Source organism: Mesoplodon bidens (genome assembly GCF_964165515.1).
Source record: "Mesoplodon bidens genome assembly, chromosome: 11".
Taxonomy (NCBI): Eukaryota; Metazoa; Chordata; class Mammalia; order Artiodactyla; family Ziphiidae; genus Mesoplodon; species Mesoplodon bidens.
This window is the reverse complement of record NC_138167.1, coordinates 77339763-77351752: the sequence shown is the minus strand read 5'-3', so window position 1 is coordinate 77351752 and position 11990 is coordinate 77339763. Positions and strand designations below refer to the sequence as shown.

The window sequence follows — 11990 nt, the reverse complement described above, 5'->3', positions numbered from 1 at the left end:
AGGATGGCCATCTCAAATAAACATATTACCAGCCACAGACTAAATAAAGAGCCAAGCTCCTTTGTTTTTGAGATCTTGATTGATTTTAATAACTGACCGTTTGGACTATTCATCTTTTTCTCTTCCTTCAATTTATATTCCTGCTCTGTACTATCTTTGCAACTTTTCTATAAATCTAAAATTACTCCAAAATATTTATTAAATTGCAGTAATCTATTCCACCCCAATAAAAGGAGAACCCAGTCCCATGCATGCTCTTTCTCTCTCTCTCTCTCTCTCTCTCTCTTCCCTTCGACCTCTCAGGTGTGCTATATGATTTCCAGGTCTTATAAGTAATAACCCTTTATCTTTTCAAAGTTTCCTGATGGTTATTGCTGAAGGGCATCTTGCAATCATAATAACCACAAGGGCCGGTCCAACCACATTGGTTATTGATAGGCTGAGACCAGCACAAAACATAGTGCTTGGCACTGGAGATACAAATGTAGGAGGTTTAGTTCCTGCTCACGAAGTTTTGAGTCTAGTGGGTAGACTGAGAAGTTACATTGTGAAGTATGTAATGGAAGTAGCCCAGGATGCCTCCTGATGCAGGGGAGTGGCATAGAGGGAAGGCTTCCTGAAGAAGGTCCTTGCTGAGGTGAATACATTCACCAAGTATTTATTAAGCACCTATGTCAAAGCACTGCTCCAAGCTCTGGGAATAGATCAGTGAATGAAGCAGAAAGAATATCTTTTCTAGGTATTCTAGGAGAATACCCTGAAGAAAGGTTGCCAGATGAACAATTTAAAGAAAACAAACAGTATATCTTTAAAGGTTAATTATGTACAAGTGAGTATAGCTTAGGCACCAGAAAAATCTGGCTCACTGTGTAAAGTTTCCTGCCTTTGTGTACAGAGGTGACTTCTCTCCATACCTGGGAAAAGGGCCCAGAATCCAGTCACAGTTCAGGGATCCCTGCCCTGTAACACACACACACACACACACACACACACACACACACGGGTTGGTCTGAGTTATGGCATGCATGTGGGATCTAGTTCCCTGACCAGGGATCAAACCCTGGCCCCTGCACTGGGAGCGCAGAGTCTTACCCACTGGACCACCAGGGAAGTCCCAGATGGTGCTTTTTAAAGAGATGGAACACTTTAGTACGTGAGCCCTTTTTTTTTCTTCAGAGCAATGGTTACACACATTCGTTCAGATAAATTTCCTTGACTGCTTCAGAGACTCTTGGAAGGAGAAGCATGGTGACATCCTCTTCGGTGGGATGATTCTTGAGGCCCTGCCATTCATTGAAAAATATACTATTTTGATTTGATTTTAAATGTACTGAATTATGGGACTTCCCTGGTGGCGCAGTGGTTAAGAATCCGCCTGCCAACGCAGGGGACACGGGTTCGAGCCCTGGTCCAGGAAGATCCCACATGCCGCAGAGCAACTAAGCCTGTGCGCCACAGCTACTGAGCCTGTACTCTAGAGCCCGCGAGCCACAACTACTGAGCCCACGTGCCACAACGACTGAAGTCCACGTGCCTAGAGCCCGTGCTCCGCAACAAGAGAAGCCACCGCAATGAGAAGCCCATGCACCGCAACGAAGAGTAGCACCTGCTTGCCGCTACTAGAGAAAGCCCATGTGCAGCAACGAAGACCCAACGCAGCCAAAAATAAAATAAAATAAATAAATTTATAAAAACGAAAAAAAACCCCACACATTAAAATAAATAAATAAATAAATGTACTGAATTACAATCATCTTTTATTCACTTTAGCTCTCCTGTGTTTGCTGTTCATAGCAATGTTTATTAACCTCTGCCTGACCTTCTCTGGGAATCTAGAGATACCATGTGAAGTCAACCCAGTTCAGATGAGTTAAACAAGGTGGGAGAGTCAAGTTAAGTGTATGTATATGTTGAGAAACGTGAGCTGCTGTAGCAGATAAATCCAGAAATCTCAAAGGCTTTAGTATCTCATTTCTGTAAAGACCCAAACCAGTGTTTCTCAATGGCTGGGGACTGGGGTTGGGTGCAGTTCTTTGCTTCACAAAGTTGTTCAGGGACCCAGGTTGATAGTCTCTATCCATAACAAGTGGCTTCCAAGGTCATCGTGGGCACTGGCATACTGCCAGCTGATGGGAAAAGAAAGTAAAGAAGGCATACCTACTGCCCATACTGGGAAATGGCTCGCCACTTCCATTGGCAAGAACTAGTCCTGATCCGGCCAGGAGGAAGGGAAGTCCTTGCCTGAGGAGCCACTTCCCAGCGAGAACTAGACAATGGAAAAGAAGCAGGAATCTTTCATTCTAGGGGAACATCTAGGCATACTGTATGTTCTCTGCTTCTACAATATAACTGAGAAAAGTAATATGGTTGTCAAAAGGTGACTAATGACGTATGTGATTTTAAATATGAGATCTTATTGAGTTTTGGTAAATATATTACTGCAACTTTAATAAATATTTTGGATTAATTTTAGATTTATAGAAAAGTTGCAAAGATAGAGCAGAGAATTCCCATATAACCTTGACCCAGTTTCCCCTAATATTAACATGTACCATGTAACCATGGTACATTTGTCAAAACTAGGAAATTAACATTGGCACATTACCACTAACTAAGCTATAGGCTTAATTCAGGTTTCACTAGTTTTTCCATTAAGGTCCCTTTTCTGTTCCAGGATCCAATCTGGGACACCCTACTGCATTTAGATATCATGTTACCTTTGTCCCTCTAGTCTGTGAGAGTTTCTCAGTCTTTCTTTGTTTTTCATGACCTTGAAACTTTTGAAAGTACCAATCAGGTATTTTATAGAATGACCTTCAATTTGGGTTTGTCTTGTTTTCTCACAATTAGACTGGGGGGTATGGCTCTGGAGAAAATACCACAGAGGTGAAGTACTTTCTCATCACATCATGATATCCTATTATATCAATATATACAGTATCAGTTTATTACGGGCAACGTTAACTTTGATGATCTGGTTAAGGTGTTGTCTGCCAGATTTCTCCTCTGTAAAGATACGTTTTTTTCTCTTTCCATACTCTAGTCCTCAGAAGTCACTAAGTTCAGTCCACATTCACGGAGAGGGGATACTGCAGCTTTTAGAAGAGAGAAATAATTGAGGTTTTTATTGCCTGTGAATCAAAATACATAGAATAAGTAAAGAATGGTAAAGGAAATGGAATTAGCAGCGCTAATTTTTGTGCTCTTATCTGGTAATTAAAGAGCTGAGTAATGACAAGTGACCAAGCTCCTGAACTGTGAATTTTAAAAAGTTGCTTTTGCAAAAACATGACAACTTATCCTCATAAAAGAAATGGACCTAATGTAGTGCCCCAGCTTCTGCTTCTAACGTTGGACTAGGAAATTCAGGCAACTGAAAAATCTGGGGAAATATAAAAACATCTTAAAAGCATGAGATTTAACCAAAGGATGAGGAGTTACTGGGCCAAGATCTCCAAAAAGAATCGAATCCAGAGGAGTGAGCCCAGCTCTGAGACTGTATTTGGTCAGGGGCATCTGCCCGTGAGGAAAGGCCACTGAAAAGGCCTTTCAATCACCTTCTAAGTAAGGGATTTAAGCCTTGGAGACCAGGGCTGTGGGTCCAAAGTAAGGGTGAGCAAGAAATAACCAGCCCTCATACACACCGCAGGTCTGGCTTCAAGGTATCTGGAGGGGGGCGCGTGCAGGGCAGGGGGGACGTGGCATAGAAAACCTCGAGCCATGAAATAAGGTCTGCATGATGGTGAATAGCAAATGTCCCCAGTGCCAACATGAAGTAAACAAAATACTCTCTGGAGAAATATCATCAACACCTAAAATTATTTCTAAAAATGATTCTTCAAGTACAATGTCTAATAATCAATACAGGATAACAATGTGGTGTATTAAAGTGGGAATTCCAGGGATGTAAAAACACACTTTAAGAGGGGAACAAAAAGATGGCAGGTTGAGTTTGTAAAATTATCATGACCCGGCAGAAGAAATAAGCAAGGCTCTTAAGCAAGTTCAGCATATGCACATCCAGATTTACAGATGGGATGCATGATGGCATAATTTACAAGAGCATTCATCATCGTATTTTAAAGATGGTATTTAGGAAAATGACTTTATACTCCATTTTCTAGGAATATGGCCCATTGAACAACTGGGTACCTGGGATTTAGAGACATCATGAAAGGGATGCAATAAAACAACTAATTTAGGAAGTACAGTTGACCCTTGAACAAACATGAGTTTGAACTGTACCAGTCCACATATACACGGATTTTTTTTTCAATATATATGTGATGCAGTACTACATGATCCAAGATTGGTTGAATCTGCTGATGAAGAACCACGAATACAGAGGACCAACTAATAGTTATAAGATTTTCCACTGGGGGTGGGGGATGGCGTAAGGGTCAACTGTATTGAAAACTACCCAAATAATAGTGTTTAAGTAAGATGGAAATTTATTTCTCTTTCACATAAAGGAAGCCCAGAGCTAGGTGATCCAGGGCTCCCACAGCAGCTCCATGATGCCAGTAGGGACTAGGCCACCACCTTTTTGTTCCACCATCCTCACTTATAGCCTCTCTCCTCAAATTTGGTGACTTCATACTCCAATATGGCTGCTGGAGTCCTGCCATCCCATTATGTTGCACGTCATTTTCCCTTAAGTAGCCTTCTTATATCACATAGGGATTCTTATTACATGCTGTAGGTCTGAACCATCACATGGCTGCCCCTAGCTGCAAGGGAAGGTGAGAAATCTGATCCTTTTGTATGCGGCAGAATGTGTCCACTCTAAATTGGGAATCTATTACTAAGGAAGAAGGGAAAATGGGCGCTGCACTGGGTAACTTGTGATCTATCACAACAATGAAATAAAGGAGCTAAAGCTCTGAAAAAAAATATAAGTTAATACCACAAGCAGTGTTTTATAGCTACTGTAGTAGATAACACTAAGAATACAGAAATGGAGGTGATATATGATGAAACTGCAACAGTGAGGTTATCGAAGCAATGAAATTGGTACAGTACTTTCATATAATTTAGAACGTTAACAGGGATTTTAAAATATTCATATTGTCCTTTGGCAGGGCAATCCTATGCGCGAAAAGGACAGGAAAAAGAAAAGCAGAAAAAATTGAAGTGTTTGTAGAATGTTATTTAAAATAGAGAATTACCTGGATGAGCATAAGTGTTTAACATTGGGGGCAGTGACACAAATTATGGTTCATTAATTCAATGGATGAATACAGAGTAAAAGTGGTAACTCGAAGATTGTAACAACATGGAATAGATATTTGATACATAAAAATAATCAAGCTACAAATTTGCAACTACAATTTGATTTTGAATATTCCTATGAGAAAAAGCCAAACAGAAATTAGAAAATTGAGAATGTTGACTTATTGCCAGGGAATTATGGATGCTTCTCAGTTGTTATTATATATTGTGTAAGTTTTTCAAAATGCATAATATATCCATGCATAAATACACATATACAAAAATTTAATAATAACTATATATTTTTTAAAAATTTTATTTGTTTTTATTTATTTTATTTTTGGCTGTGTTGGGTCTTCATTGCTGTGCACAGTCTAGTTGCGGTGAGCAGGGGCTACTCTTTGTTGCGGTGCGTGGGCTTCTCATTGCGGTGGCTTCTTTTGTTGCGGAGTGCAGGCTCTAGGTGTGTGGGCTTCAGTAGTTGTGGCACGTGGGCTCAATAGTTGTCGCGCATGGGCTTAGTTGCTCCACAGCATGTGGGATCTTCCTGGACCAGGGCTTGAACCCATAGTCCCCGGCATTGACAGGCAGATTCTTTTTTTTTTTTTTTTTTTTTTTTTTTGCGGTACGCGGGCCTCTCACTGTTGTGGCCTCTCCCGTCGTGGAGCACAGGCTCCGGACACGCAGGCTCAGCGGCCATGGCTCACGGGCCCAGCCGCTCCGCGGCATGTGGGATCCTCCCGGACTGGGGCACGAACCCGTGTCCCCTGCCTCGGCAGGCGGACTCTCAAGCACTGCGCCACCAGGGAAGCCCCCGACAGGCAGATTCTTAACCACTGTGCCACCAGGGAAGCCCTAGATAACTATATATTTTAAGGGGTTTCCTTCTGTAATTCTGGAGTTTGAGGAATTAGAAGAGTGAGACAGTCCTCACAATGGTAGGGTTACAGGCTTTTGGGTCAGATAGACCTGGATTCAAATTCTGCACCTCTGTTCATTAGCTGCATGACCTTGAGCTTCAGTCTCCTCATCCATGAAAAGGGGATGATACCTGAGCTTTGGTGTGAGGATTATTTAGATCAGAACAACACTACCTTTCAATAAATGATGATCATCAAGGACTTCATCCTCAAAAGGACAGTCCACTGAGACCCTTACTTTGAGACAGTGTGACTTCTTTTGACAGAAAGTCAGAATCATTTCAAAGGGAGATGCACAATATTTATTATATTATCTTAAAGTTACCCAGTGTAGAGAAAGAAAAAAATTTTTTTTTCTTCTACTCTTCTGGGTCCTCAGCTTGGGTCTCCATCAACAAAAAACAGAAAAATGAACAGAAGTTTATTAATATGTATATCTCAAATGCACGGGAGAAACTCAGGGATGAGTAACTCAAAGGGGTGGCTAGAACTTGGGTGTATATAGCATTTTAACAAAGAAAAAATAAATTTGTATAGAAATGACAGGACAAAGGAAAGCGTTTTAAGGCTTCCAAGGGCGGGAAACTATGGGAATGTAATATATTGGGGGAAACTCACAGTGAAGTTTGTTTGGTGTCATCTCCGGGCTAACAGTCTAGAACCTTCTCCAGCAAAGGCAATTTATATTTTGTCTTTAGGCAGAAAGGAGGAGGGTAGAGAGAACTTTTCCTGTTTTTGCGGCTCCTAATTGCCTTCAGCTCAAAACAGTACGTCAAAGAGGCATATCTGGGGTGACATAATCTGGTTTCCTTCACCAGTAAGGTTGTTTTTCAGGATTTTTGCATTTCTTACCATATAAACTTTACTGTTCCAAGCAGTGGGTGTCATAAGATCTACAGTATTGGGACTTCCCTGGTGGTTCAGTGGCTAAGGCTCTGGGCTCCCAATGAGCCTGGGCTCAATCCCTGGTCAGGGAACTAGATCCCACGTGCCACAACTAAGAGTTTGCATGTCGTCACTAAAGACTAAGACCCGGCGCAGCCAAATAAATATTTAAAAGAAAAAGAAAAGGGATTCCCTTGTGGCACAGTGGTTAAGAATCTGCCTGCCAATGCAGGGGACACGGGTTTGAGCCCTGGTCCGGGAAGATCCCACATGCTGTGAAGCAAATAAGCCCGTGCGCCACAACTACTGAGCCTGCTCTCTAGAGCCCACGAGCCACACCTGCTGAGCCCGTGTGCCATAAGTACTGAAGCCCGCGTGCCTAGAGCCTGTGCTCCACAACAAGAGAAGCCACCACAACGAGAAGCCTGCGCACAGCAACAAAGAGTAGCCCTCGCTGGCCACAACTAGAGAAAAACCTGCCTGCAGTAACAAAGACCCAACGCAGACAAAAATAAAATAAATAAAATAAAGTATCCCTTGCTTAAAAAAAAAAAAAAGATCTACGGTATCAGAAGCTTTTTGAAAGGAAAGCAGCGCTGTGCTCCTTAGGGCTGCTTGACAGCATATGTATGTGTATGCAGTTAGTTACACTTATATACCTATATTAAATATATATATATATCCATACTTATTTTATTCTTTCTGCCTTATAGTCAGACAACTCCTGTATGTTTGTGTTAAAAGTGATTAGCCAGTTGGATTAAGGGACTTACATAAGCAATAGAAAGATAAAATGATCAGGTGAATTCCATTTGATATCATAATTCCTCTGCCTCAGGGAGGGTTTTTTAAATCAGATGAGTTGTAGAGTAGAAAAGGGGAAGCAGGAGGGGATAGGGAAAAGCAAGCAAGACCAGGGAAGTTGGTGGGTTTTCAGAATGCAGAAACCTAAGTAGAGACCTACAATGGATAACTAAGGATGGCAACTTTTGTGATTTTTTTAAAAAGCTTAATTAAAAGCTTCTGCGTTATTGGATATGGTTGTCACTTCCCCCACAGGCTCAGTGATTTCCTGAAATACAAGTCTGTCCATGTTCTTACTCTCCTCACTACCAAAACCAAAACCAAATAAATAAGGTTCATTTTTTTGGTACATTTTTAGTCTTTAAAAATTTTTTTTTTATTTTATTTATCTTTTTATACAGCAGGTTCTTATTCGTTATCCATTTTATACATATTAGTGTATATATGTCAATCCTAGTCTCCCAGTTTATCCAACTACCACCACCACCCACCCGCCACTTTCCCCCCTTGGTGTCCATACGTTCAAACAAATAAGATTCTTAGCAGGGCTCAGGTGATGTGGCCTCTTTGCCCACCTCTCCATTCCCTGCCTTACACTAGCGTGTTTTTTTTTTTTTTTTTAGTGGTTTATTTATTCATTTCAGCCACCGGCCATGTGGGATCCTCCCAGGCCAGGGATGGAACCTGTGCCCCGTGCAGTGGAAGCCTGGAGTCCTAACCACTGGACCACCATGGAAGTCCCCTAGGGTACTTCTCTAGGTCCAGAAAAACAGGCAATTCACCGTCTGTGCATTTTCTCCTCCTGTTCCCTTGGGCTGGAATGCTAGTCTCACCTTTCTTTGCCTGAAGAGCAATGATTTACTTTAAAAACCTCTATTATCTGTCAGGAACACGTACCTGGCTCTTCATGCGAGCACTGGCCCCAGCTTCTCAGCTCTATTTTTTTAAATCTCATATTTATTTAATACTCCATACAATGTATTTTATTTTGACATGTCAGTCTCCTAGAACCCATGAAACTATTTAATCTTAGCAGGAGGACAGGACACTCAAGAAATGTTAATGTGGCTAAAACGAACCCACGTTTGGTTACCAATGACCAGTGACCTCACATACATTGGGCTCAGAATCCCTAAACTAATCTCAAAATCACTGTGCCGGCCAGCGCCTTCAGAACACGAATCCCTTTCGCAGGGTTTGAAATGTATCAAGTCCCCATTACTCACCTTAGGTCATGGCTCCAAGCCTGGGCTAACCCTGATCCGTGAGAGAAAGAGGAACCTAACTTCTAGGAAAGAAGAGTCCGCTGTGCGGGGTGGAGGGGGGATTGGGGCGGGGTAGGGAGGAAGCAGCACTGTGGGCAGCACCGGGGCTGTCCAGGCTCGGCCAGAGCTCACCCCCGGCCCTCGCAAACACCCGCCTCTACACTCCCTCGGTTTTCAGGTGGACACCATCCACGTGGGTGCCGCATCCGTGCCCCGTGTCCTGGCGAATGTCACCGAACACTTCTGCCCGGACCCCGGCAGCCGGGGCAGCAGCAGCCGTCGCAGCGCGTTGGGATGGGGTGGATGTCACCACGCGCGGGCGGCGGGACCACGGAGAGGAAGCCGTCGGGGTTCGAGGCCCGGCACCCCGGAAACCCCGAGGGAAAGAGGGGCCGGGAGGCGTTGATCCGTTTCCCCGGAGTTGCGCAAGAGCAAGGGAGGCCTGGCGCGCTGGGACCGTCTGGGCGGGCATTCTCGCCGCGGCCCCCGCCCCGAGGCCGAACCAAAAGCGAAAGGAGCCGGCCGCCCCCCGCCCCGCGGTCCCGCAGCCCCGGCGTCGCGTTAGCGGGGAGGTCGCCGCGCGCCTGCAAGTCGGCGGGGCCGCCGCTTTGTGACTTCGCTCGTTTCCCAACAGGCCCGGGCCGCCCGCGCCCCACACACCCCCGCGCCGCCGCCTCGCCGCCCGCCGCCTCGCTCCACTCTCCGTGCCTCCCCTCTCTCCGGGGCCGGGCCTGCCCCGCCGTCGCGGAGCCTCCAGCCCGGCCGCCCGTGGCTGTTCGCGCCGTGGCCGCCGCGCCGCGGGTCGGCACGTGCGCGGCCCCCGCCTCCCAGCAGCGCGGAGCAGCCCCCAGTTCCGGCCCCGCAGAGCGCAGCGCCCTCCTGGCGGCGGCGCGATGCCGTGCTTCCTGAGGGGAATGGCCTTCATCCCCTTCCTCCTGGTGACCTGGTCGTCCGCCGCCTTCATCATCTCCTACGTGGTCGCCGTGCTCTCCGGGCACGTCAACCCCTTCCTCCCCTACATCAGGTGAGGAGCCGGGTGGGAGGCAGGACGCGGGACGGGGCCGAGGCATCGCGGGGGAGCACTGCTGATGCGGAGGGAAGGGGTCCAGACCCAGCTGGGGCGTCTTGTGGAAAGATGGGGCACTGACGACAGGAGGGGGTGCTCCTGGGAGGTACGGGGAGGCAGGGGGTAGGAGCCGAGCAGTTCTGATTCTACCCGGAACACTGAGCAGAGGGGCGTCAGGAGCCATCGAGGATGCACAGTAGAACTTTGAGACTGGGTATGGGACAGAATCTCTGGAAGACGCTTCTTTGGCGGTATTGAAACAAGGATGGATCCTGTTGGATGCCACTCATTGAGTGTGTAAGAGGCAGCTCCAGGTGTACGCTAGAACAGCTCACGTATTTCACTCCTGCTTCCCAACGTCCTCGTGAAGTGGCTGTCTGGCTCATTTTTCTTGCAAGGAAACTAAGTTTAAGCTGATGTTGAAATTCATCAGTGTGACACTGATGTCACAGCTAAGAAATGGTGGAAGCAGAACTCACACCCGGATTCATTCCCATGCCAGAAGCAACACCATGCTACCTTTTGTAGCGGTGTTTGGAAGACGCTTTAAGCTCTCTTGGATGGAGCTGCCCAAGATCCCTCTGGGTACTGGGCCTTCAAATTGTCAACAGTTGGTGACATCTCTTGTGTTGTCATTATACCATTTCGTCTTTCATGAGTTTTGGCCTCTACCTTTCTTTAATTTTTTTAAAATAAATTTATTTATTTATGCCTGCGTTGGGTCTTCGGGGCTGCTCGTGGGCTTTCTCTAGTCATGGCGAGCAGAGGCTCCTCTTTGTTGTGGTGCATGGGCTCAGTAGTTGGGGCTCGCGAGCTCTAGAGCCCAGGCTCCGTAGTTGTGGTGCACAGTCTTAGGTGCTCCGTGGCATGTGGGATCTTCCCGGACCAGGGCTTGAACCCGTGTCCCCTGCATTGGCAGAGGGATTCTTAACCACTGCGCCACCAGGGACGTCTGGTCTCTATCTTTCTTGAGAGTCACTTTATCAGTGCCCAGGACATGCGTCTGGATCCTCTTTGTGTGGCTCCCAGCTCTGCGCCTTGACTGTGGTAATGGCGTTCCTTAAACATTTGAAGAATCCATCCTTATCCAAGTGGTGTGACTGCTCTGGGTCTGTATTGATTGGTGAGGGCATTATAAAGTTGGTGACACCCAAGGTTACTGCTTAATTATTGTAGGGATTGTAGAGATTATAGAGGTTGTAGGGCCTCTTCTTCCTGCAGCCATTCTGCCTGGTGAGCAATGCTCTGTAATCTTTTTTGTAGGCGAGGAAGGGGAAACGAAGTGAAGCAAGAGGGGACTACAGTTTAAAGATGCAAGGAAGCAAGTGATATGCAGAATAGTCCACAGAACCAAATCTGTAGTAATGGTGGTGGTTTTGCCCACGCAAGATGAGGCGTCCCATGCATCGAGGAAACATCAGGCGTGCTGCCCCTGAAGAAACCTCGGCTTGGTTTCTCATGGCTCGTCTCTGTCCCAAGTGCCATTGTCTTGCTTCTCTTGTATTTGAAGTGGGATAGATCCTCTTAGACTGATGTAAAAAGCAAGAGTTCACTCCCGGTAATGCTTTTTATTGAGAAAATAGCAGCTGTGTTTGTTGCCAGTTTGAAGGTCAGGGGCAGGTAGTATTTGGTACACATTGGCCAGGCGATCAGAGGCAGGGTTTGAGTCTTTGTAGAGGTGTCTGATGTAACTGTGATTAATAGCACCTCCAGGTGAGCTACTAGACATTCAGAAATGGGGAAATGAGCTGACAGGACCAACCACTTGTAAGATGCTCAAATCACAGACATTCCAAGGAAGAGGTTTTAAATTTAGCAAGGAAAGGAAACTTTCAGGAA

General features: G+C 45.6%; 1 protein-coding gene across 5 annotated transcripts in view; it reads left to right on the top strand.

The window, feature by feature from the left end:
* The first annotated feature begins 9859 nt into the window (after window positions 1–9859).
* DRAM1 (DNA damage regulated autophagy modulator 1) overlaps window positions 9860–11990 on the top strand; it is an 88176-nt gene continuing 86045 nt past the window's right edge. For all 5 annotated transcript variants that reach the window (XR_014017108.1, XM_081249742.1, XM_081249740.1 and 2 more), the window contains exon 1: window positions 9860–10109. Coding sequence is in view for 4 of the 5 variants with exons in the window: in XM_081249742.1 (XP_081105868.1) it covers window positions 9979–10109 (131 nt within the window). In the remaining variant the exon portion in view is untranslated. The remainder of the gene's footprint in view (window positions 10110–11990) is intronic.